We start from the raw sequence: 23,284 nt of genomic DNA, 5'->3' as shown, positions 1-23,284 counted from the left end.
GTTAGTCTTAGCTGGATGCATTACTTGTGAGTAGACGGCTTAGTAGTGTGAAATGCTTTAATTTATTGCTTTGTGATGCGTCCTTGTGTGTAGGTTGTTAGCTGAGGGAGGTTATTTGAACGAAGGGATTGAGGTGTGTGGATGTCAAGGCTTCATTTTGGTGCTACATCACTATAGATTGGGCCAAGATTGAGTGCAGAAGCTAAGCTTGTGTTTGGGGGGTGTTCAGTAGAGACAGATTAAGATTTGAGTGACAATTAGATGTGTAGAGGACGACTTACTGTCTCTTGTTTACGATAGCTAGCTACTGATAAATATATAGAAATGTAATTTTTGTGCGGTATGCTGAGTACCAATCCTCCACATTAAAAAAGGTAAAAACCGGGTAATTACTGAGGTGCCTAATGGAACTATTATTTTTGCTTATTTATGGAGTTTTGTTCAATACCAATTCAACGCTTGCCCTACTAGATGGCCCTCTTTAATTTACTTGTTTGGAGAGCTTCTAACCACTCCCATTGTGTACACGAACCGCTTGCATTTGGTATACAACGGTAGAGTATCCTAGAAAAAAGGACATTCTCTCTTGTCCTTTCTAGTGGCTTGTATCAGATGCTGTTGGGCAACATGTCAAAGGTATCCAGCAACAGATGATTGGCACTCATTAATCCAGTTAAAGAGTTGTCTTCAGCCATAGGCGGCTTTCAAGCTGATAAGCTAGTAACACAACCATGTGCAAAGCCCCACTTCACCTTATTCTTTCAATGGAAGTATCACGAAAAGATGATGATCAATAAATCCGTCCCATTCAAGACCTGTCACTAATACAGCTTTGTTTCTTATCTTAATCTAACTTCTAAAAAACCTACTGCATTGAAAAGATTAACAAATTGAATGAGATGTTTAAACTTTATCTTGTATAGCAACACTTCATAAGGCTATACCGTCTTTATTCTGACTTGATTCTGCTTTTCAATCAATTAAGATCACAGATCCATTTCTGCCACACACTCCTCGATATAACTCCCATGCAGCGAGCCGTTACATTTCACCACCTCAAGTTTCACATGATGCATTCTGCACTAAGCCACTGCCTCATGAGAGCCTCGTTGCCTGCCCAATGACCCCTCGCATATTAAAAATAAGGTTTCTTCCCTTGCCCAGCAAGCCCACCTGCTAAAGATGAGTTCATCATGCAAACTGGTGATGCTAATGTGAATGATGCTGTCCCACATACTTTTGATCAAGAGCTTGATGATCCAAAGGAAAATAAACAGCCTTGGAAATTTGTAAAGACAGCATTTGAATAGAAGTAGGCTAATGAGCATACGCCACAGAAGAAAAATAAAGACAAGCATCACACAATCCACCTGAAAGTAAACAATCATCATCTCCCACTACATAACTTAGGCTGAAGCCTACAAAATTTTTTGCAAAATTTCAATGTGCATGTGCTAACTAATATACTTCACTACCAAAGGTTACTTTTTGATTCGGAAGCCCTTCACTAACAGCTTTTTACATGCAATAATTTTGTACACATTTTTCGCCAATGACGGGGAATTGTAAGACAAATACAAGCTTTCTTTAGGCAAAGAAAATAAACTTGACTGCCAGTGCAAAGCAGACTTGTAGTACTAGCAGTCCCATAACCGTAATATAGGACCATTCACTCGATCCAAGATGAGTTTTGAGGTTCATAGTCACAAAAGTTGTAGAAACAAGCCCTGATCCAGCTACAACAATCCACTTCAGGACTCCAACAGGAATAAGAGCAAGGGCCTACAAGTTAGTGCACACACTAGCAGTGAGAACCCACAGACACAGACACAGAGAGAGAGAGAGAGAGAGAGAGAGAGAGAGAGTTACCGATGCTGGAATGAAAACGAAAAGCGAGTAGCCGTATAAACACCACAGCTGGACAAGGCCTAATGCCACACCAATATACTTCAAAAAGAAGTAAAGTAGCAGCGGGAGCAAAAATGTGTACGCATAGAATAATCCAGCTGCCCAGTTAACCTTGCCAATGTCGAATTGCCATGACGTGTGGTTTGAAAGATAGGCAGCAAAGTTTCCCAATGCTGATGCCATAAATACAAGGGTAGTGCATATCCAAAAAGGTCCATACCTGCACAAAGGTCATTATTATATATAGCTAAACTTTGCAAAATATGCAAGTCAGGAACAGCCTGTTTGATTCCAAAGTCCCCTAACAAATTTCTGGCACAATTAAACTTGTATCACCCACCTAAGAGAAACTTTTGTCAGAATCATAGTTATGGGAAACAGGGAAATGGAAACAGAAACAGAAATGGAAATTGTAAGGACCAGGAAAGTGGAAACACCACATCACCATGGAGACCGTATTATATATAGCTAAACTTTGCAAAAGATGCAAGTCAGTAACAGCCTGTTTGATTCCAAAGTCCCCTAACAAATTCTGGCACAATTAAACTTGTATCACGCACCTAACAGAAACTTTTGTCAGAATCATAGTTATGGGAAACAGGGAAATGGAAACAGAAATCGAAATTTTAAGGACCAGGAAAACGGAAACACCACATCACCATGGAGACCGTTTTGTGTGTTGGGTGGGTGGGTGGGGGGGGCGGGGGGTTCGCAAGTTAACTTTAAACAAGTTGATACAAAATAGAGTATATTCAGACTAGGCTTGTGTTTTCCCTTTCACCACTTTGAGGGAAACCCCGGAGAAACGGAAACAGGCATGTTCCCCTGTCTGCATTTCCCTGGACAGAAAAGGTTTCCCACATTTTCTAGGCCTTCCCGTTTCCCCCACCTAAAAGGGCCATTTCCTCCTGTTTTCCACAACTATGGTCAGAATGGTGCAAAGCAGATCGATCACGGGCCTTGGTGGGTGACTACCCTTACGCAATCAACAGAAAAATATTATCTAAACTTATGAGAACAAGGTGAAGAATCACATGGCATTCTAATATAAGAGAAAGTCACATGACCCATTGAATATTACAAGGAACCCTCTGCAAGCTAAAACTACACATACATACAAGAACGTACGCTAATCTCTCTTCTTCTTCAAGCGACCCTCTGCAAGCTAAAAACACATACCAGAATATTAAAAGGGACCCTCTGCAAGCTAAAAATACACATACAACAATGTATGCCTATCTCGTTCACATGCGAAATCTAAGCTGCCATTTTTTAAGTTTTTCACAAAGGAAAAGATGCATAGCCTTTTTTAACACTGACACATGCACTACCCCAAACAAGACTGACAACAACAATGTCTCAAAAGGAACTCATGACAATACGGTAGGTCAAAAAGCTTCTTACAAGTCAGGATTGTGGCTTGTGATTGATATGAAATCTCTTCGATTTAATGAAAGCGATTGAAGAATTCTTTGAGATACTTCTTCAGTGTCTATATTGAAGTAAGGTTGGTAAGTTGTAACCCTGAGAAACCGAGGGAGACCACGTTGAGGTTCATCACCAGCATCAGGTCTCCCACCTGCAGAGTCTAAATATCACAAACGGTTTAGTTATTCATTGCACCAAGGCCAACTTGCACAACCTATGCATTCACCAATCTTATTAAGGCTGTCGGTCCATGAAGACTGATCCAGACCACATGGTACTAGAAGACCAATGCATTTTGTAGAGATCATTAAAAGACTTCTTATGACATTGTCTATGAAACAAACCAAGACAAGTAAATTTCATCCAGCCATGATCGACAAAAGCAATGATGAGACGAAGACAAGGAATTAAGGGGGCAAAAAATAACTTGAATGGACACAAAACCTACCTTCTGCTTCATGATTTGGTGGATACGACCCCAGGAGTTTGCTGCGTGCATTACTTGGAGGAAAAGTTTGCAAGTTACCTTCTGCAATCACCAAAACAGAGTTATGGTTATCACATAAAAACTGCTGACAAAACATCTTTATCTATACAAGACGTAAGAATATATTAACGTACGAATGAAATATAAGTGTACTCAAGACTATAGCATGTCTGAATCTACAAAAGCACATTTCTCAAAAGAATCTAAGACCCTATTCACATCAAATTTGTTGTTTTCAGTTTGGAAATGATTGTTCTGGCTAGGTTGCTTGCTAATGTGCATAGGCCAATGTAGTAGATTTTCTGGCAGCTCCATCGAAAGACAGTTTCTACCTTTGAAACTAACGCTGGTTCTATCATTGTAACTTCCTGGTATTTATAAAATTGTATCACTTGTGCTTTCCTTTTCAGTTTTTATTCATTGGACATTTCAGAGGTTATTTCACCTCAGTCTATCCTATAATTTGACCTCTTGGTTGTATTGCCTTGGGGCCTCAGTAATATGATGAATTTCAAGCCCTTTCTTTCTTTCTATAAATATGTGTGTGTGTGTGTGTGTGTGTACAAATATATAAATCAAGGTACATGCTATGGCTTCTTGCGTCCTGCGTCTCTACTATCGCAACCTCCTTTCTCTCAGATTGAATTCGTGCTGCTTCTTTATCGTCTATTGATATTCCGATGTAGCAATATTAGACATCACATGCTTAAAGGTTCATCAAACAGCATTGAAACCAACGAGATTTCAAGTTATGATCTGCTGGGGTTTCCATGGCAAGCATTTCAGGATACCCCACTCTGCCAAAAGTTGCACTCCGAAGGAAGATGTCAGAAATCCTATAGCTTCGGGCAAAATTTTTCTTGAAAGCTTGCCAAGTCCTTGGGAGTGTGCGGCTTGGTAGCTATAGAATTCCATCACTGCATGGCACTACCTTTGAGGAAAACAGCTACTCGAACAAATCTTGGATCCTTCTCTTGCAAGTGATCTTTATGGCTTATGCTCTGTAAGACATGAGCGATGAAGACGGGAGCGCGTCCGATGCGCGATGAAGTAAGGGGATCTGCTAGGGTTTCCATGACAAGCATTTCAAGATACCCCACTCTGCCAGAAGTTGCACTCCGAAGGAAGATGTCAGAAACCCTACAACTTCGGGCAAAATTTTTCTTGAAAGCTTGCCAAGTCCTTGGGAGTGTGCCGCTTGGTAGCTATAGAATTCCACCACTGCATGGCACTGCCTCTGAGGAAAACAACTACTCAAAACAAATCTTGGATCCTTCTCTTGCAAGTGATCTTTATGGCTTATGCCCTGTAAGACATGAGCGGTGAAGACGGGAGTGCGTCTGATGCGCGATGAAGTAAGGGGATCTGCTAGGGTTTCCATGGCAAGCATTTCAGGATACCCCACTCTGCCAGAAGTTGCACTCCGAAGGAAGATTTCAGAAATCCTATAGCTTCGGGCAAAATTTTTCTTGAAAGCTTGCCAAGTCCTTGGGAGTGTGCGGCTTGGTAGCTATAGAATTCCACCATTGCATGGCATTGCCTCTAAGGAAAACAGCTAATCGAAACAAATCTTGGATCCTTCTCTTGCAAGTGATCTTTATGGCTTATGCCCTATAAGACATGAGCGGTGAAGACGAGTGTAACAAACTGCTGATGTGTCAAAGCCCTAAAGAATGGAGCCAACTTGCACATGCCGGCCGAGGGGCCTAAACCCTAAGAGAACAAGTAACAGAAGAAGTCCTACCAACTTATGGGGACCCCGTCCGATGGGGCCCTAGTGACATAAAGGATTAAAATAAAGCAGGACCCACATACACAGTAAAGGAAATTGCGTGGAACTGATGACGTGGCAAGTTTTTCCGAAAATTACGTTGATTGATGATGTGGCAAGCTTTCCGCGTTTTGCACTGGCTCATGACGTGGCAAGTTGTACGGACTTCCGTGATTTACGCTGGCAGCTTTTTGGCTTTGCTTTTGGACCAGATACTTTTGAGTTTGAAGGCTTTTTACTGTAAACTGCTTTTGGGGCCTAGGGCCTTTAAATATGAGGTTAGGGCTCATTCTCTGGCATGCTTCCTGGAACTCCCTTCTCCGAGCTGTGGAGCAAGATTGTACCGGCTTGTATTGTGTTGATGCAATATAAAGAAATACCGAAAGGGGCGCCAAGGTTTGGGGCCAATACTCTCTGGGGTGGAATTCCGTCACTACGTGTCGCGTGTCGTCTCTCTCTCTTTCAGTTAAGTTGTTATTGAAGTGCTAAAAGTCAGTTCAGTATGTTCTTTTCTATTGGCACGTGTTGCCCGTCTTGTGACAATGGTATTAGAGCATCGGGCGTGTGCTTTTCTGAAAGCATACCGGTCCCACAAAAGAGCAGACATAGCAAACCAGAGACTTCTGGAATTTATTCGAGGTAGCTTCGCCCTCCAACTCGGACTTATTAGCCACTCCCACCCTTACTTCATCGCGCATCGGGCGCGTTCCCGTCTTCACCGCTCATGTCTTACAGGGCATAAGCCATTAAGATCACTTGCAAGAGAAGGATCCAAGATTTGTTTCGAGCTGCTGTTTTTCTCAGAGGCAGTGCCATGCAGATGTTGATATCTATAGCTACAAAGCAGAACACTTCCAAGGACTTGGCAAGCTTTTAAGAAAATTTTGCCCGAAGCTATATGGTTTTTGACATCTTCCTTCGGAGTGCAACTTCTAGTAGAATGGGGTATCCTGAAATGCTTGCCATGGAAACCCTAACAGATTATAACTTGAAGTTTCTCAACATTTACTAGTAGATGTCTCATCACGACCAGATGACCTTGGAGGTCAGTGCGATTGCTATCTTGGGACTACCATCGTCGCCAAAGAAACACTGTTTGTCCAAGAGCTGATGGACCATGCTGTGCTCGGCTACGACCCTATGGAATGAACCTAACCCTAAATTTTTGGTGCAGGTTTCAAGTTGGAAAGTTAGTCGACTTTTCGAGCTCGCCTGATGTCAAGATTGCTTTTAAGTTTGAATTTTGTTTGAGTTCTATTTGAGAACTTGTTTGGTTATCCTGTTTGAAAGTTGTTTGAAATGGATGGTATCTGTTTTGAACTTGTCTTGGTGCCGATTTGAAATGTTTGACTCTGGTTTTAATACTGGTTTCATTGATTGGTGATTTTACTCCCGGATGGAGAAGTGAGAAATATTATTTTGGTACTCTTTGAACATCAAAACGACGCAGGCCGATGCCTGGGGAGCGTTTGGTTGTATGTTAGTAAACCTCCGAACAACGTAGGCCAATGCCTGGGGAGCGTTTGGTTGTATGCTTGTAAAATAATTGTTGTTGTGACTCCCGGCCCGGACTTGGATGGTTATGCGGGAGGAGTATTAAGAAGTCTGAGCAGTGGTTACTCTCAACACCTCCAAACGACGCAGGCTGCAGTCTGGGTGGCGTTTGGTTGTAAAAGGCCTCTATATCTCCCGGCCCTGACCTTTTTAGGTTATGCGGGAGGAGTGATGAGGGAGTCGTTGAATATCTCCCAGCCCGGACCTTGTTAGGTTATGCAGGAGGAGTGTTCATCAGCGACTTTATGTTTCTATGTCTTGTAACATGCATATGTGAGCATTTGTGTTGCATTGTGATGTGCCAACTACTGAATATTCCTAATTGGATGAGATTGCCTGGGTATGTAATTTTAGTGCATCAAGACACCCGTGGAAGATCAGTGCAGTATGGGTGTGATGGCTAATTTTACTACGCCGGAATATCAAGAGTTCCGATCTGGACGAAAGGAGAAGCTAACTCCTTGAACAAAAGAGCCGAAAGGAGAAGCTAACTCCTTAACAAAAAGAGCAAATTGATTGTCCCTCGGAATGACCCTTGGAATTTTTTTTGAGCTAACTTGAGTTGTTTTGCAGATATGCTGTAATCGCGGACGATTACTTTCTTTCAAGAAGGGGAGATGTAACAAACTACTGATGTGTCAAAGCCCTAAAGAATGGAGCCAACTTGCAGATGTTGGCCGAGGGGCCTAAACCCTAAGAGAACAAGTAACAGAAGAAGAAGTCCTACCAACTTATGGGGACCCCGTCCGATGGGGCCCCAGTGACATAAAGGATTAAAATAAAGTAGGACCCACACACACACAGTAAAGGAAATTGCGTGGAACTGATGACGTGGCAGGTTTTCCTGAAAATTACGTTGATTGATGACGTGGCAAGCTTTCCGCGTTTTGCGTTCGCTGATGACGTGGTAGGTTGTACGGATTTCCGTAATTTACGCTGGCAGCTTTTTGGCTTTGCTTTTGGACCAGATGCTTTTGAGTTTGAAGGCTTTTTACTGTAAACTGCTTTTGGGGCCTAGGGCCTTCAAATATAAGGTTAGGGCTCATTCTCCGGCATGCTTCCTGGAGAAGGTGCAGAGTCTGGAGTCCCAGCTTGTATTGTGTTGATGCAATATAAAGAAATACCGAAAGGGGCGCCAAGGTTTGGCGCCAATACTCTCTGGGGTGGAATTCCGCCACTCCGTGTCGCGTGTCGCCTCTCTCTCTTTCAATGCAATTGTTATTTAAGTGCTAAAAATCTGTTCAGTCTGTTCTTTTCTATTGGCACGTGGTGCCCGTCTTGTGACAACGAGAGCGCGTCCGATGCGCGATGAAGTAAGGGGATCTGCTAGGGTTTCAGGATACCCCACTCTGTTGGAAGTTGCACTCCGAAGGAAGATGTCAGAAATCCTATAGCTTCGGGCAAAATTTTTCTTGAAAGCTATGTTTAACCATTGTTGATCATTTCAGCAAGTTTTGCACGTTGATTCCTTGTAAGGCCACAACCACAACACAAGATGTAGCACATTTGTTCATTAAGCAGTGGTATCCCCTTTGTGGCTTGCCAAAGACGATTGTGTCAGATAGAGATGTCAAGTTTACGTCACATTTTGGCAAGCACTCTTTGAAAATTTTGGCACTAAGTTCAAATTTTCATTCGCATTTCATCCACAATTCGATGGTCAAACTCAGATCTACAATCAATTGGCTTTCGGTGTCTTAAATTCATATGTGCATGCTCAACAGTCTCATTAAGAGTAGTACCTCCCGTTAGTTCAAGCAATTTTGAATGACTCCAATTTCAATGCCATTGGTAGAGCTCCGTATGAGGCAGCATTTGGTCATCCGTTCCGGTCTTTGTTGACTAGGTCAGTCAATCAGTTGCCTGATGCCAATGCTGAGAGCCAATCTTTGGATGAGATTACTGAGAGTGTGAAGCTTCGGCTAAGCAAGGCTCAAGAATCTTATTCACGTTAGGCTAACAAGCATCGTCAGGATGTTACTATCAAGGAAAGGGATTGGGTCTACCTTAGGATCATGAAGCACCGTTTTAAGCAAGTAGGAAAGAAGTGTTCAAAGTTGTCTTTTCGAATGTATTGCCCATTTCCAGTCATTAAAAAAATAAATGAGGTTTCTATGAAATTGCACTTACCTAACTCATGGTCAATGCACAACGTTTTCCATGTTTCTTGGATGAAGTTGTTTCAAGGAGATCCACCAAAGGACATTTCCGAAGAGGACGGACCCGAGATCATAGACGAAGCAGAAGTCATGGAACCAGAGCAGATTTTGTTGCATCATTTTCGCCATGGCTCAAAGAAACAAGCACATTTGTACCTTTTAAGTTCAAAGATCAAGGAACCCACGAGGCAGTGTGGGAGGACGAAGCTTTATTCATGGATTACACTGAGTTGTTGGCACTGGGGATACTACAAAGAAGCCATGCAGCTTGGTACCAGTACCTCACCTTGAAAAGGGGGGGATGTCACGTGCACATCTAACCCTATGTACATGTGTACAAGCTGTACTTACTTCTAGGGTTTAGGTCAGCCTAGGAAGTGTTCTGGCACCTTTGTGAGCCTGCACGCAAGACATGCATGTCCAAGCACTTAGAGAAGCTGCATACCCTCTAATTGCACAACCCATTTGCATTAGCATCAGTACCTAGCACCAAGCATGAGCATTTCTCACCGCAAGTGACCAATTCTGGAATTGCACGTGAACCACCTCTTATAGGCCTTTATTTAATAAAAGTGACCTTTTAATTTCCAGGATACTGGGCTGTAGGGAGGCCTGCTCGACCCAGCAAAAAACACCTACACAGGCAGTCCCTTGGGCGTGAGAAGAAGGCAGAAGAAGCAAGAGAGCATCAGTACCCTCAGCACTCGCAGTACCCGCAATGCAAGCAGCCCTCCTGGCGTTTTCTCATCAATACCCCAGCGTTTTCAGCAGCAGCAGCGTTTTTGCTTCTTCATCGGCATTCTGCAACAGTACCTCAGCGGACAGCCATAGCCTCGTCACGGTCGCATTTCCCATCGCGGCCAAACCAGCATTTTCAGTTTTCAGCCAGCCCTACGATCAGCATTTTTCAGTTTTCAGCCATCGTCATCATCGAAGACAGGAGATCAGCCCTTAGCCTCGCCACATTTGAGGAATCCCATCAGCATCTCTAGGGATTTCAGTTTTCAGCTGAAACGAACACATGGAGTGGATCTCCTGGCTACACGGCTGCCTACACACACGTCGAACGAACCACCCGACCATAGCCACCACCCGGTAGCTCCCCCGTGTTGGGGCCAACGTCCGAGGACATAGGTGTGCACCTGTAAGACCGAGCACCCCATACCACCCGACCTCACCTCCTCGAGGTAACTTGCGCACTCCTAGCCTCACGGGCTAACCATTGGCACTCTGCCAGTGGGGATCGATGTCACAAGACGGGCACCACGTGCCAATAAAAAAGAATAAAATGAACAGACTTTTAGCACTTCAATAACAACTAACTGAAAGAGAGAGAGAGAGAGAGAGAGAGAGAGAGAGAGAGAGAGAGAGAGAGAGAGAGACGACACGCGACACAGAGTGGCGGAATTCCACCCAGAGAGTATTGGCCCCAAACCTTGGCGCCCCTTTCGGTATTTCTTTATATTGCATCATCAAAGTATAAGCCGGTACTCCATTCTTTGCACCTTCGTCCAGAAGCATGCAGCCCATGGCCTCATATTTAAAGGCCCTAGGCCCAAAAGCAGTTTACATGAACAGCCTTCAAACTCAAAAGCATCTGGTCCAAAAGCAGATGCCCAAAAGCTGGCAGCATGATTTAGGGAAATCCGTACAACTACCACGTCAGCAACGCAAATCACGGACATCCGTACAGGCTACCACGTCATCACTGTCAACGTGAAACACGAAAATCCGTACAGTTTACCATATCAGCAGCCCAACGCGAAATCTGGGGTTTTCGTACAGCCTGTCGACGTGAATTCTGCGAATCCGTGCAACTGCCAAGTCATCTCTTTCTACTGCTTTTGCTTCTTAGGGTTTAGGCCCCTCGGTCGAGATCTGCAAGTTAGCTCCGTACATCAGCAATTTGTGACATCCCCCTTCTTGAAAGAGAGTAATCGTCCGTGATTACAGCATATCTGCAAAACAACTCAAGTTAGCTCAAAAAATTTCTAAGAGACAATCAGTTTGCTCTTTTTTTAGTTAAGGAGTTAGCTTCTCCTTTCGTCCAGATACGAACTCTTCATATTCCAGCATAGTAAAATTAGCCATCACACCCAGACTGCATTGATCTTCCGCGGGTGTCTTGATGCAATTAAATTACATACCCAGGCAATCTCATCCAATTAGGAATATTCACTGGTTGGCACATCACAATGCAACACAAATGCTCACATATGCATGTTACAAGACATAGAAACATAAATTCGTCGATGAACATGTCCCCCCGCAAATAACCATCCAGGTCCCGAGCCATGAGCTGTTCAACGACTCCCTCATCACTCCTCCCGCAAATAACCTAAAAAGGTCCGAGCCATGAGATATAGAGGCCTTTTACAACCAAACGCCCCCCATACCGTAGCCTGCGTCGTTTAGAGGTGTTGAGAGTAACCACTGCTCAGACATCTTAATACTCCCCCCGTCAATAACCATCCAAGTCCGGGCCACGAGTAACAACAACAATACTCCCCTCGTAAATAACCACAGGGGTTTGGCCCATGAGTAAAAACAACACTTTTCAAACATTCAATACTCCCCCCGCAAATAACCACAAGGGTTTGGGCCATGAGTATGAACAAGAATTCTCAAACATCATTTCTCACTACTCCACCGAAGAGTAAAACCACCAACCATTGAAACCAGTATTAAAACCAGAGTCAAACAATTCAAATCGGCACCAAGACAGGTTTAAAACAGCTAGCATCCATTTCAAACAAATTCCAAACATGATCACCAAACAACTTCCAAACAAAACTCAAACCTAAAAAGCAATCTCGACATTAGTCGAGCTCGAAAAGTCGATCGACTTTCCATCCTATAGCCTGCACCAAAATTAGGGTTAGATTCCTTCCATAAGGTCGTAGCCGACCACAGCATGGTCCATCAGCTCTTGGACAGACAATGTTCCTCTGGCGGTGATGGTAGTCCCAAGACATAGCAATTACACCGGACCTCCAAGGTTATCAGCTTGAGAAGAGACATCTACTAAGAGATGTCGAGAAATTTCAAGATATAATATGCAAGGGTTTCCATCGCAAGCATTTCAAGATACCCCACTCTGCCAGAAGTTGCACTCTGAAGGAAGATGGCTGAAACCATATAGCTTCGGGCAAAAATTTTCTTGAAAGCTTGCCAAGTCCTTGGAGTGTGTGGCTTGGTAGCTATAGACATCAACATCTGCATGGCACTGCTTTTGAGAAAAACAGTGACTCGAAACAAATCTTGAATCGTTCTCTTACAAGTGATCTTTTTGGCTTATGCTCTGTAAGACATGAGCGATGAAGACGGGAGCGCGCCCGATGCGCGATGAAGTAAGGGTGGGAGTGGCTAATAAGTTCGGGGTCGGAGCAAAATTTCCAATGAACTTTGGAAGTGTCATCTTGCTCTGTCTGCTCTTTGGTAGGACCGATATGCTTTCAGAAAAGCCCATGCCTGATGCTCTGATACCACTATCACAAGACGGGCACCACATGCCAATAGAAAAGAACAGACTGAATAGACTTTTAGCACTTCGATAACAACTAGACTGAAAGAGAGAGAGACCACACGCAATACGGAGTGGCGGAATTCCACCCCAGAGAGAATTGGCCCCAAACCTTGGTGCCCCTTTCGGTATTTCTTTATATTGCATCATCAAAGTACAAGCCGGTACTCCATCCTTTGCACCTTCGTCCAGAAGCATGCCAAAGAATGAGCCCATGGCCTCATATTTAAAGACCGTAGGCCCAAAAGCAGTTTACATGAAAAGCCTTCAAACTCAAAAGTATCTGGTCCAACAGCAGCTGCCCAAAAGCTGCCAGCGTGATTTAGGGAAATCCGTACAGCTGCCATGTCAACAGCGCACATCGCGGAAATCCGTACAATTTGCCATGTCAGCAGCCCAGCACAAAATCCGGGTTTTCCGTACACGCTGTCAACATGAATTCTGCGAATCCGTACAGCTGCCAAGTCATCTCCTTCTACTGCTTCTGCTTCTTAGGGTTTAGGCCCCTCAACCGGGATCTGCAAGTTGGCTCCGTACGTCAGCAATTTGTGACAATCGATAACTGCAAATGAGGCCTTGGCCTCCCTTTTATAATAATGACCGGCCACAATGGCCGGGTTCACACTACGTCCGTCTGGACATTGGACGCCCATCTCGACGGCGTCTAGGCTAGATCCCCTTTCCCGCGAGCGGGACATAACATACTTCCCCCCTTAAGAACCATTGATGTCCTCATTAATGAAGTGGGGATACTGAGCTTTCAAAGCTCTAACCGATCCCCTAAGTAGTAAACCTTTCAGATTGACCCTTCCATTTAATTAGGTACTCGTCATAAGCCTTTTGGCACGAATGACGGGTACGATGATCTAAAACCGCCTCTGGTTCTCGAGGAATATACTCAGTTAGCATATCTTGCCATACATTTTCCTCGATAGGCACAACAATGTCAGCCTTGCCTAGTTTTTCTTTAAGGCGATTGACATGAAATACTGGATGTACACTAATATCCGAAGGAAGAGCCAGTTCGTAGACTACTTGGCCAATTTTCTTTGTGATCAAGCAATATCTAGCTGAAAGCTTATGATGCTTTCTCGTTTGAATAGTCTTGGAATCTTTGGGTACCTTCAGATAGACCCATTGTCCCACATCTAGAGTCCTAGGAGATCTCTTTTGATTAGCATAACTGGTGACTCGATCACGAGCCGTTCTTATACTATCCTTAGCCAATTCGAGCATTCCTTGCATGTCATACAAGAAAGCACGAGCTTGGCGTTCCTTGACTTTCTCTAAGCCAATAGCAATCGGAGATTTAGGCTCGAACCCATACATCAGCATGAATGGGCTAAATCCAGTAGCAGAATGCTTGCTACTATAGTAGGCAAACTCTGATTATGGAAGATACCTTTCCCAATCAAACTACCGGTGAGAGACGTAAGCCTTCAACATGTCCTCTAGCGTCTGATTACTCAACTTCGTCTGAAGATAAGCAGCGCTTCCTCTCTGTTGCACTCCACCTCCTGCTTCTTGCCCCAATCCTGCACTACATCGCGACACGCACCTACCGGTACCTTCTGCTTCGCGCTTTCAATTGGTATTAGAGCTCTAGGGTTTTAAAACAGCCCTGCGCAGTCTGTTGGACAGCAAAAAAATTGCTCTCTCGCGATCAATTTCGCTTCCACCGCAAAGCCCCTTGCTTTCGGGGTCAAAAGGTCACCAAAACAGGTGATTTACAGGTTATTACAGGTCAAAACAGTAATATGCGGGTGTACCAAAGTTGTAGGATCACATGTATTGATGTTTGTCTGAGTGAAAAGTTGAGTACAGATGCTTGAAATTGCACATTTCAGCTGAAATTTCAGATTTGGACTGTTTCATGTGTAAGGTTGCAGCGGAATGAATGTTGTATTTTCTCAAGATTAGTGATCTTTACTGCTCAAGGTTCCTTTTAGTTCTTAGGGAAAGAGAGAGCTTTCCGTCTTGTAGAGTGCTGTGGTCACGAACAAAGTGAGTGGATATTGTGCGTGCAAATGAATGAGACTGAGAGAAGGAGAGAGAAGAGATACAACACCCGAGAGGTTGTAAAGCCCTCCTCCGAAGGCCCCACTCTCGTCAGCAAGAGTGGTCTATGTCTTGATTGCACAAAGGTGTACAATGCGTATGCAATGGACTATGCAACTTGGTCTATGCCGATGACGACGACGATGGCTGAAATCTGAGATCTTCTAATCGCTGAATTTCGGGACTGTTTCGGTGGCTGAAAATGACTGTTTTGGCTGCGTTTTCTTGGCTGAAAAATGAGGTTTCCTAGGGCTGAAAACTGATGGTCTTTACGAGCTGAATCTGCTACACTTTAGGTGAATAATGCCGGTCTTAATTTGCTGCTGAAATCCAAAAACGCCAAGGGCTGAAATTGGTCCTTTTGTCGCCGGGGTTCTGCAAATGCAAAAACGCTAGGCTGATCTGCTGTGTCATGATGACGCCGGGGCTGATCTGCTGTGTCATGATGATGCCGGGGCTGATCTGCTGTGCACAAATCGCCAAGGCTGATCTGATGCAAAAACGCTAGGTCTTCTGTGGAGAAAACGCCAGAGTAGTCGCGGGGGTTGGTCTTGCTGAGAAGTTGCCTGTTGAGCAAGGTGCTCATGCTGCCTCTTCTGCCAGAAAGTGCTAACTTGGGTTTGCTTATATATTAACTTAACAAAATTTCCCTACCTGCTTTTGTAGGAAAGTCACTTGAAAATAATAAGTGAAAATCCCAATAAATAGGAAAATAGGCTAAATGCATTGGAAAATTCCCCTAACTGATGCTAATGGATTCTGATGGGAATTCCGATGATCATATTGTGTGCAACTGGAGGATATGCATCTATGCTAAGTGACTAGGCATGCACGGTCTACGAATAGACTCACAAAAGTCCAAGATCACTGCTAATCTAGACTTGACTGAACTGACTAAACCCTGCTGTGGTGTAGCTTGTCCACGGACACATAGGGTTGGGATGTGTCACGTGACATCCCCTCCTTTTCAAAGTGAGGTATTGGTACCGAACTGTATGGCGTCGAGGGAGATCGCCAACAGCATCCGGAATCCGGGAAGGGACTCTTCGCCGGCCCACTCTGCTGTGTGGGTCGAGCGGTACTTGAACTTCATAAAGGTCTGCAACGCTTGCTTCTTTGGGCCATGCCGAAAGCGACACAAAGTCTTCTGAATCTCCTTTCTTGCGTCAACTTCGTCTAGAGAACTGCTTCTTTCGTCTTCAAGAATCTCCATGGCTGAAAATTCGTGAAACCATCTCCAACACAAAACCATGAACATACCCATTCCATGTAAAGTGAAGGAAAAAAATCTTGTCTTTGCTAAAGACTGTGTATGCAATGTAGATGAACTAATAGACGGAGTGACAACCCGTCCATCAAACACATGCAAACAATGAGGTCGAATCTTTTCTGTTTGATCGAAATCAATCGACTGTGGCAAATCACAATGGAAATGCCCATGCTTGGTGCTCATACTTTCATGTGCTCTTTCGGAAACTGTGTCATGCCACGGAAGAAACATGGAATGTGACTTCCTTACATACAAACTTTTCAACTTTTCATGAACAATCCGCATACATTCGTGCTCATCCATGAGAGAAACGTGCTCAACATACAATATGTCATGCCTAGGAAAAGGGATCACATAACGATGCTGACTAAAATATAGGAAACCTTCACGAATGAAACACTCGAACAATGCGTGTGTATCAATCATGCGAACACATAATACTTCCTGTGAGGGTTCTTTGGACCAAGGCTCGAGAGCCAAGATCGCTTTTTCGGGATCTATCGAATCTTCTTGTGGGGGATCTGTAGACCTCGACTCGAAAGCCAAGATCGATTCTTCCTGAATGATCGAATCGTCCTGTGAGGGTTCATTAGACCTCGACTCGAAAGCCAAGATCGGATCTTTGTGATTGATCGAATCTACAACGAGGTTAGTTTCGCTAGGAAAAGCATCCACTAACACATCATCCTTGTGAACAATCACATCGTCTTCATGCAACTTATCATGCTTGTGAGAAATCACATCTTGATCATGCAAATCATCATGTTTGTCATTGTCATCCAAATCATTATGCAAATCATTGGCATCCAAATCATCATGCTCATCATTGTCATTCAAATCATTATCATGCTTCACACAATCATGCAAATCCTGTGGGTCATGCTTTGGAGAAGAAGAGACTAAGAGAGAGTTCTTTTCCCGATCTTGTTGCATATGTGCCTGTATTCGAGAAAAGAGTCGCAACATCTCTTGCATTCTTGCTTTGGTCTCGCGATCAAATCTTGCTTGAATTTCTCTTTCTTCCAAGTCGAACTGACACTTTATGGCTGCCATTTCTTCTTCGTAGGCTTTTCTCTCTGCTTCTCTTTCTTGTTCCAACTCCTCCATAGGAGTTAGTGCAATCTGTCGTAGATGGTGAAGGGGGAGGGTCGGAAAAACCTCCTGGTGTGGAAAATTCTTCTTCGCCTCTCTCATGCTCATCACCTCCAAGTGAAGTATCCATTCCGCTTCGAGTGATGACCATTATGAAGTCGTGGGTTCTTGTGGGTTCTTGGGTGTCTTGGGTTCTTAAGTTCACGAGGAACTTGGGTCCTTGATGTCCTTGAGGTCCTTGATTCGTGAGAATCTAGGGTTCTTGAGGTGTTCTTTCGCTTGCAAATCGCGTTGGAGAAGGATCTTCTCTTCACCCGAGTTCTACTCCTTTCTGCGGGCGCACCCCTTGGCGGCCTTGCGCTCACACCAAGGTTGCTTTTTCCCACCTCACGTCGATTGACCGGCCGCTAAGTGCACGGTCCGCTCTCAATGAGTGAAAAGAGACACAAGGGGAGGCTGGACAAGCCCTTCTTTCTTGGGATTCCTGTCACTCTTCAACAAAACACAATTAGGAATCGCCACGCCCAAGTAAACTTGGGTTCGTGCGATCGCAACAAGCAAAAAAATTCTTGTGGTTCTTTCCTTGAGTAATGCAGAACACTTCCAAAGCTCTGATACCAATGTAAGGTTGCAGCGGAATGAATGTTGTATTTTCTCAAGATTAGTGATCTTTACTGCTCAAGGTTCCTTTTAGTTCTTAGGGAAAGAGAGATCTTTCTGTCTTGTAGAGTGCTGTGGTCACGAACAAAGTGAGTGGATATTGTGCGTGCAAATGAATGAGACTGAGAGAAGGAGAGAGAAGAGATACGACACCCGAGAGGTTGTAAAACCCTCCTCCGAAGGCCCCACTCTCGTCAGCGAGAGTGGTCTATGTCTTGATTGCACAGAGGTGTACAATGCGTATGCAATGGACTATGCAACTTGGTCTATGCCGATGATGACAACGGTGACGACGATGACGACGACGATGGCTGAAATCTGGGATCTTCTAATCGCTGAATTTCGGGACTGTTTCGGTGGCTGAAAATGACTGTTTTGGCTGCGTTTTCTTGGCTGAAAAATGAGGTTACTTAGGGCTGAAAACTGATGGTCTTTACGGGCTGAATCTGCTACACTTTAGGTGAATAATGCCGGTCTTAATTTGCTGCTGAAATCCAAAAACGCCAAGGGCTGAAATTGGTCCTTCTGTCACCGAGGTTCTGCAAATGCAAAAACGCTAGGCTGATCTGCTGTGTCGTGATGACGCCGGGGCTGATCTGTTATGCACAAATCGCCAAGGCTGATCTGATGCAAAAACGCTAGGTCTTCTGTGGAGAAAACGCCAGAGTAGTCGCGGGGGTTGGTCTTGCTGAGAAGTTGCAAGTTGAGCAAGGTGCTCTTGCTGCCTCTTCTGCCAGAAAGTGCTAACTTGGGTTTGCTTATATATTAACTTAGCAAAATTGCCCTACCTACTTTTGTAGGAAAGTCACTTGAAAATAATAAGTGAAAATCCCAATAAATAGGAAAATAGGCTAAATGCATTGGAAAATTCCCCTAACTGATGCTAATGGATTCTAATGGGAATTCCGATGATCATGTTGTGTGCAACCGGAGGATATGCATCTATGCTAAGTGACTGGGCATGCACGGTCTACGAATAGACTCACAAAAGTGCAAGATCACTGCTAATCTAGACTTGACTGAACTGACTGAACCCTGCTGTGGTGTAGCTTGTCCACGGACACATAGGGTTGGGATGTGTCATGTGACATCATGTAAAGAAATTGTGGCTCTTTGTATGCAAAGTCTTGTGGTTGCTACTATTTGCTGAAATTTTCAGCCTATTGCATCTCTCTTGTATACACACTTGTGGTTGAATTAAGATGGCTTCTTCCTCTTCCGCATCTGACACTAAAAGTTTAATGGAAATCAAACGGTTCGATGGTCAAGGCTTCGATCTTTAACAAGAACGCATGCAAGGTATCCTTTTCTTAAAGGATTGTGAAGATGCATTGGAACAGAATAAACCACCAAGTTTGTCTGACGAAGAGTGGGCCAGGTTAAATAAGAAGGCTATGGCCTACATCAAAATGGCTATCAATGATGACATCAATGTGGCAGAAAGGGTCACAAGAAACCCGATTGCAGGTATTTCAAGAAAGAGCAGGAAAGGAAGAAGGAAAAGCAAGATAAGAAGAAGAAAGATGAGAAGAAAGGGGGAAAATCAACAGGTGATTCCTCTAGGGATGCTGAGAATGCAAATGTATCCTCTAGTGTGGTCATTGAGGAGTCGTCAGACATTGAGGAAATTTTGGTTGCGGCTTCATGCCCCTCAGATTTGGTGATAGCTAATGCAGAAGACATGCTTATCTCGAAGAAAGATGTCATTGATGCATTGCTTAGTGCTAATGATGACCTATCCCAGTCTTGGATAGTGGATTATGGTGCTTCATTCCATGTGACTCCAAAAAGAACAAAACCGGGGCAGACTTTAACACTTCAACACGAGAGAGAGAGAGAGATACTCCACACAATAGACACGGAGTAGGAGTTCCACTTCCAGACGCTCCATCCCCAAAACCCTTGCGTCCTTCTCAATATTTATGTTACATTGATCTTCAAAAGATACAACTATTGGAGAGAGCCCACCTCAATTGAGTGTGTAATAACTTTCCCTAGGTATTCTTTTATAGGCCCAAACCCCTTTCTTTTAAAAACCAAAAGATCTCTGTTTTTGACAGTTCTAAAAGCCCAAAAGAGATCTACTTTTCCTAGTCAAAAACAATCACCCAGAAGTATCACATGGTTGCCCAAAAATCACAGCGCGTTTCACAGGATTTCCCTATTGGCTTGCCACATCATTATAGTGTAGGGTGCCATGTCATCACTTTAGTGACACCATGTGACTTCCAACCGACACAAGTAGATTGATATCTAGTGAGCCAAAAAAAAAAAAAAAACTGTTTCCAACCCTACTCCTTTGGGAAATGGCCCGTCTCATGCTTTTTCAAATGGTTTATAAGGCAATAAGTCAAATTTCCCCGTTTTTGCTTCCCAAAGAAGAAAAATCGTTGTTTAGCAATAGAAAATCTCTTGAAATAAATAAATCCCAACACATTAGTAACACACCTATACAGTAAATAACATTGTTTTGTTAATCAATGACACCCAATAGTCTTCAATATATTTTAATGCTTTTGTCCTCACTTCACTAATTTCAAAAGACAACCTACAACTGAATTGACTGCTTGATGAACATTCTCACAATGTGAATTTCATTGTTAGATGGCAGGCTTCAAAGGAAGCTATCTGCTACAGCTAGGTCTTCTACTATGGCAAACTATCTAACTAAGTCCGAGGCTGAGCATCATGCAAACCGGGTTCTAACTCCTTTGCGGAAGCATTTGTTGATGATCAATAAGGAAGTTCATTTCTCGGGGCACATTGCTTCATAGGAAGGTACATGCATGGACCTTGGCCACCACTCAAAAACATAAATGATCTGAGCAAGTTCTTGGGTCCGCAGTGCTCAAATGACAAACGTCTTATCAGACTCTATGCAAAGATTGCAACCCCCTTTTCATGGTCTGACCAAGAAAGGAGTCCCATTAACCGCAGGCAAAGGGCAAATGGAAATCACTTTCTTTTGATCTTTGAAAGGATCAAAAGAAGCTCACTACAGGGGCAGTTCTTTCATTGCCAGATCTGTTAAAGACATTTGAGGTTCATTGTGATGCTTGTGGCAGCGACATTAGAGGTGTGTTACAAGAGGACCGTCATGTGACAGTCAATGAGAGCCGATTACTAAGACAGAGAGGGTTGCACATATCTATGAGCAAGAGTTATTAGCAATCATTCATACTCTCAGCTCTTTGAAGTTGGACCATTACCTTGCAAATACACATCATAAGACATGCATTATTCTTACTATCCATGTAAGAAAAGTGCATACGAGTTCAACCTCCGTGTTGATTTGGATCTTGGCAGCTATGCAAAAAAGAACCATCCATTCAATAAAGTACATATGAGAGAAGCATAGTTTTTTGACAAAAGATTGGCCCTTCTTTTTCCAATTCACAAAGTGAATTTAACTCTGGAATCTAAATACGTCCACGAAAGGTTGCCTTTGTTCATCTAATGTAAGCTAAACAAATAAGCACACCCACTTGTGAAAGAGTTATAAAAGGCCGGTGTATGGACACTTCACACAAGACAAGATTACCTTGAAATGGCAAAAGCATGGCATCCATGTCTGCAGCAGCCTACACAAAAATGACATAATATTGTATTATAAGAAAGGAAAATTGATCCCTCATGCAACTATGTATTTACTATAATGGTGAGATGGTGAGAAAGAAGCTGCATTAGCTAAAAACGGAGACACAGAATTTATGATTACCTTCTTTCTTTGTGTATATGTGTGTGTGTGTTTTTTTCGGCTGGGGTTTGGTGGTCGAAAACAAACAAATTGCTCTTTGGAGGAATTGCTAAGAGCTCTCTCTCTCTCTCTCTCTCTCTCTCTCTCTCTCGTACACACACAAGAGCACCGGAAACACTTACCGGGACTGATCCAGGAAGACTGCTAGGTGATAAGCTGGTGTATCCGCCTTGATGGTTTCTGTAGTTAGGATCGGCCATGACTACCTTCACGTGAACGGGAGCATAGCCTGCGCTCTTTTGCAAGAATGGCGCTTCGCTTCTTCTAAAGTTCTTCACAGTTTGCTGGGCAAGGCGTACTGCTCAGTTTCTTTTCGCTGGCCAAAACTAAAAAAGTCTCTTGATTTTTGGGCCTCGGAAATGGAGGGCCTAAGAGCTCGCTTCGCAACTGGTTGCAACCAATTTTTGGCCTGCCAGGCCATAGTGATGTGTTCCTGAGAGGTTGTTTTTAAAAAATGTACATTTTTTTGATTGGTTGATTGCAAGAGCAGACACTCATTATAAAGACTAGTTAAAAATACATAGTTTTTTTATAGGTTCATGTCACAAGAAACAAGACATTCATTTGAAGGATTGAGGAGCCGCTACCTTGTTGGACCATAATGGTTTTCACATTATATAAAGTCATAAAACCTGCCAGGGCCTAAGATCCTTAGCTAAATTTCAATTAAAAATTCCACAAAAGGAATAGGACCTCAGCTAAATTTAAATAAATAAAAAATCCACAAAACTTAAAATATTATGTAGTGATGGGTGACTCGTGAAGCACCACCATATCCAACAGAAGCTCTCTCTCTCTCTCTCTCTCTCTCTCTCTCTCTCTCTCTCTCTCTCTCTCTCTCTCAACCTATCTATTGTCTCTACATCTGAGACTATGAGACTATCTACAAGTCCATTTCTCTCTATGCCCAGGCACTTATCAACAACAACACCGATTTTATATATTGACCCTCTCTCATGGATGCATGGCTGTTGCGCTCTTGCAGTGACTCCCATAAAGCCAAAGACAAAGTGGGAAGAGTGGGAATAGAGCACAGAGGGCCCAACAGGAAGATGGTGGTGGAGAGATCAGGGTCGGTGAAGAGAAAGAGGATGGAGAAGAGATGGCGGAGTGGGGAACAAGAGCGAGAGGTCACATAGACAAGGAGGATGTCGAGAGGGAAAAAAGATAGGACTCTCTCTCTCTCTCTCTCTCTCTCTCTCTCTCTCTCTCTCTCCCCCAAACTCCCACGCTCCTCTTCTTCTTCGTCTTCTCTCTCGCCCATGGGTGCTCTTCTCCCTTGCTTTCTTGCACGCCATAGCCTCATTCTACTACCCCATTAGCCACCTACCCTATGCCCTACTAGATTCCCCTCTACCTTCAATTCTCCTTCTCCATGTTTGATCACAACCAGCCCAAGACTCAATTTCTCCAGCAACTCCAATGTCGACTCTTTTTCTCTTCCCAGATCTGATGTCTGCAACCCAGCTCCACTATAGTGAAGATGGTCTCGAGCTTTGCTACCATTGCATCCAGAGAACTTAGATCAGATGGCATAGTGGTAACATTGATTAAAAGTGCTCCAAAATTTTGGATGCAGAAGCATTAGCAGTGCCGCACACTCAAAAGAATGGATTA

The 23,284-nt window shown here is 43.7% G+C and overlaps 1 protein-coding gene across 2 annotated transcripts; it reads right to left on the bottom strand.

Moving 5' to 3' along the window:
* Positions 1 to 1,357: 1,357 nt before the first annotated feature.
* On the bottom strand, positions 1,358 to 22,013 carry LOC147452014 (uncharacterized). Of its 2 annotated transcripts, none has more exons than XM_086517850.1 (6): positions 21,790 to 22,013; positions 21,452 to 21,491; positions 3,785 to 3,865; positions 3,313 to 3,487; positions 1,870 to 2,128; positions 1,358 to 1,782 (listed from the first exon to the last, which is right to left on the bottom strand). In XM_086517850.1, exons 1-6 carry the CDS (start codon positions 21,865 to 21,867, stop codon positions 1,588 to 1,590), a joined length of 828 nt encoding a protein of 275 aa, XP_086373976.1. In that variant the 5' UTR covers positions 21,868 to 22,013; the 3' UTR covers positions 1,358 to 1,587. The 2 variants fall into 2 exon arrangements, with proteins under 2 accessions (XP_086373976.1, XP_086373975.1); XM_086517849.1 differs by having other exon boundaries at positions 3,313 to 3,496; positions 21,790 to 22,010.
* Between the last annotated feature and the right edge of the window lie 1,271 nt (positions 22,014 to 23,284).

This window comes from Adiantum capillus-veneris, chromosome 8 (genome assembly GCF_014529385.1).
Source record: "Adiantum capillus-veneris isolate H3 chromosome 8, ASM1452938v2, whole genome shotgun sequence".
In the NCBI taxonomy this organism is placed as follows: domain Eukaryota; kingdom Viridiplantae; phylum Streptophyta; class Polypodiopsida; order Polypodiales; family Pteridaceae; genus Adiantum; species Adiantum capillus-veneris.
This window is presented reverse-complemented; position numbering and strand designations above follow the sequence as displayed.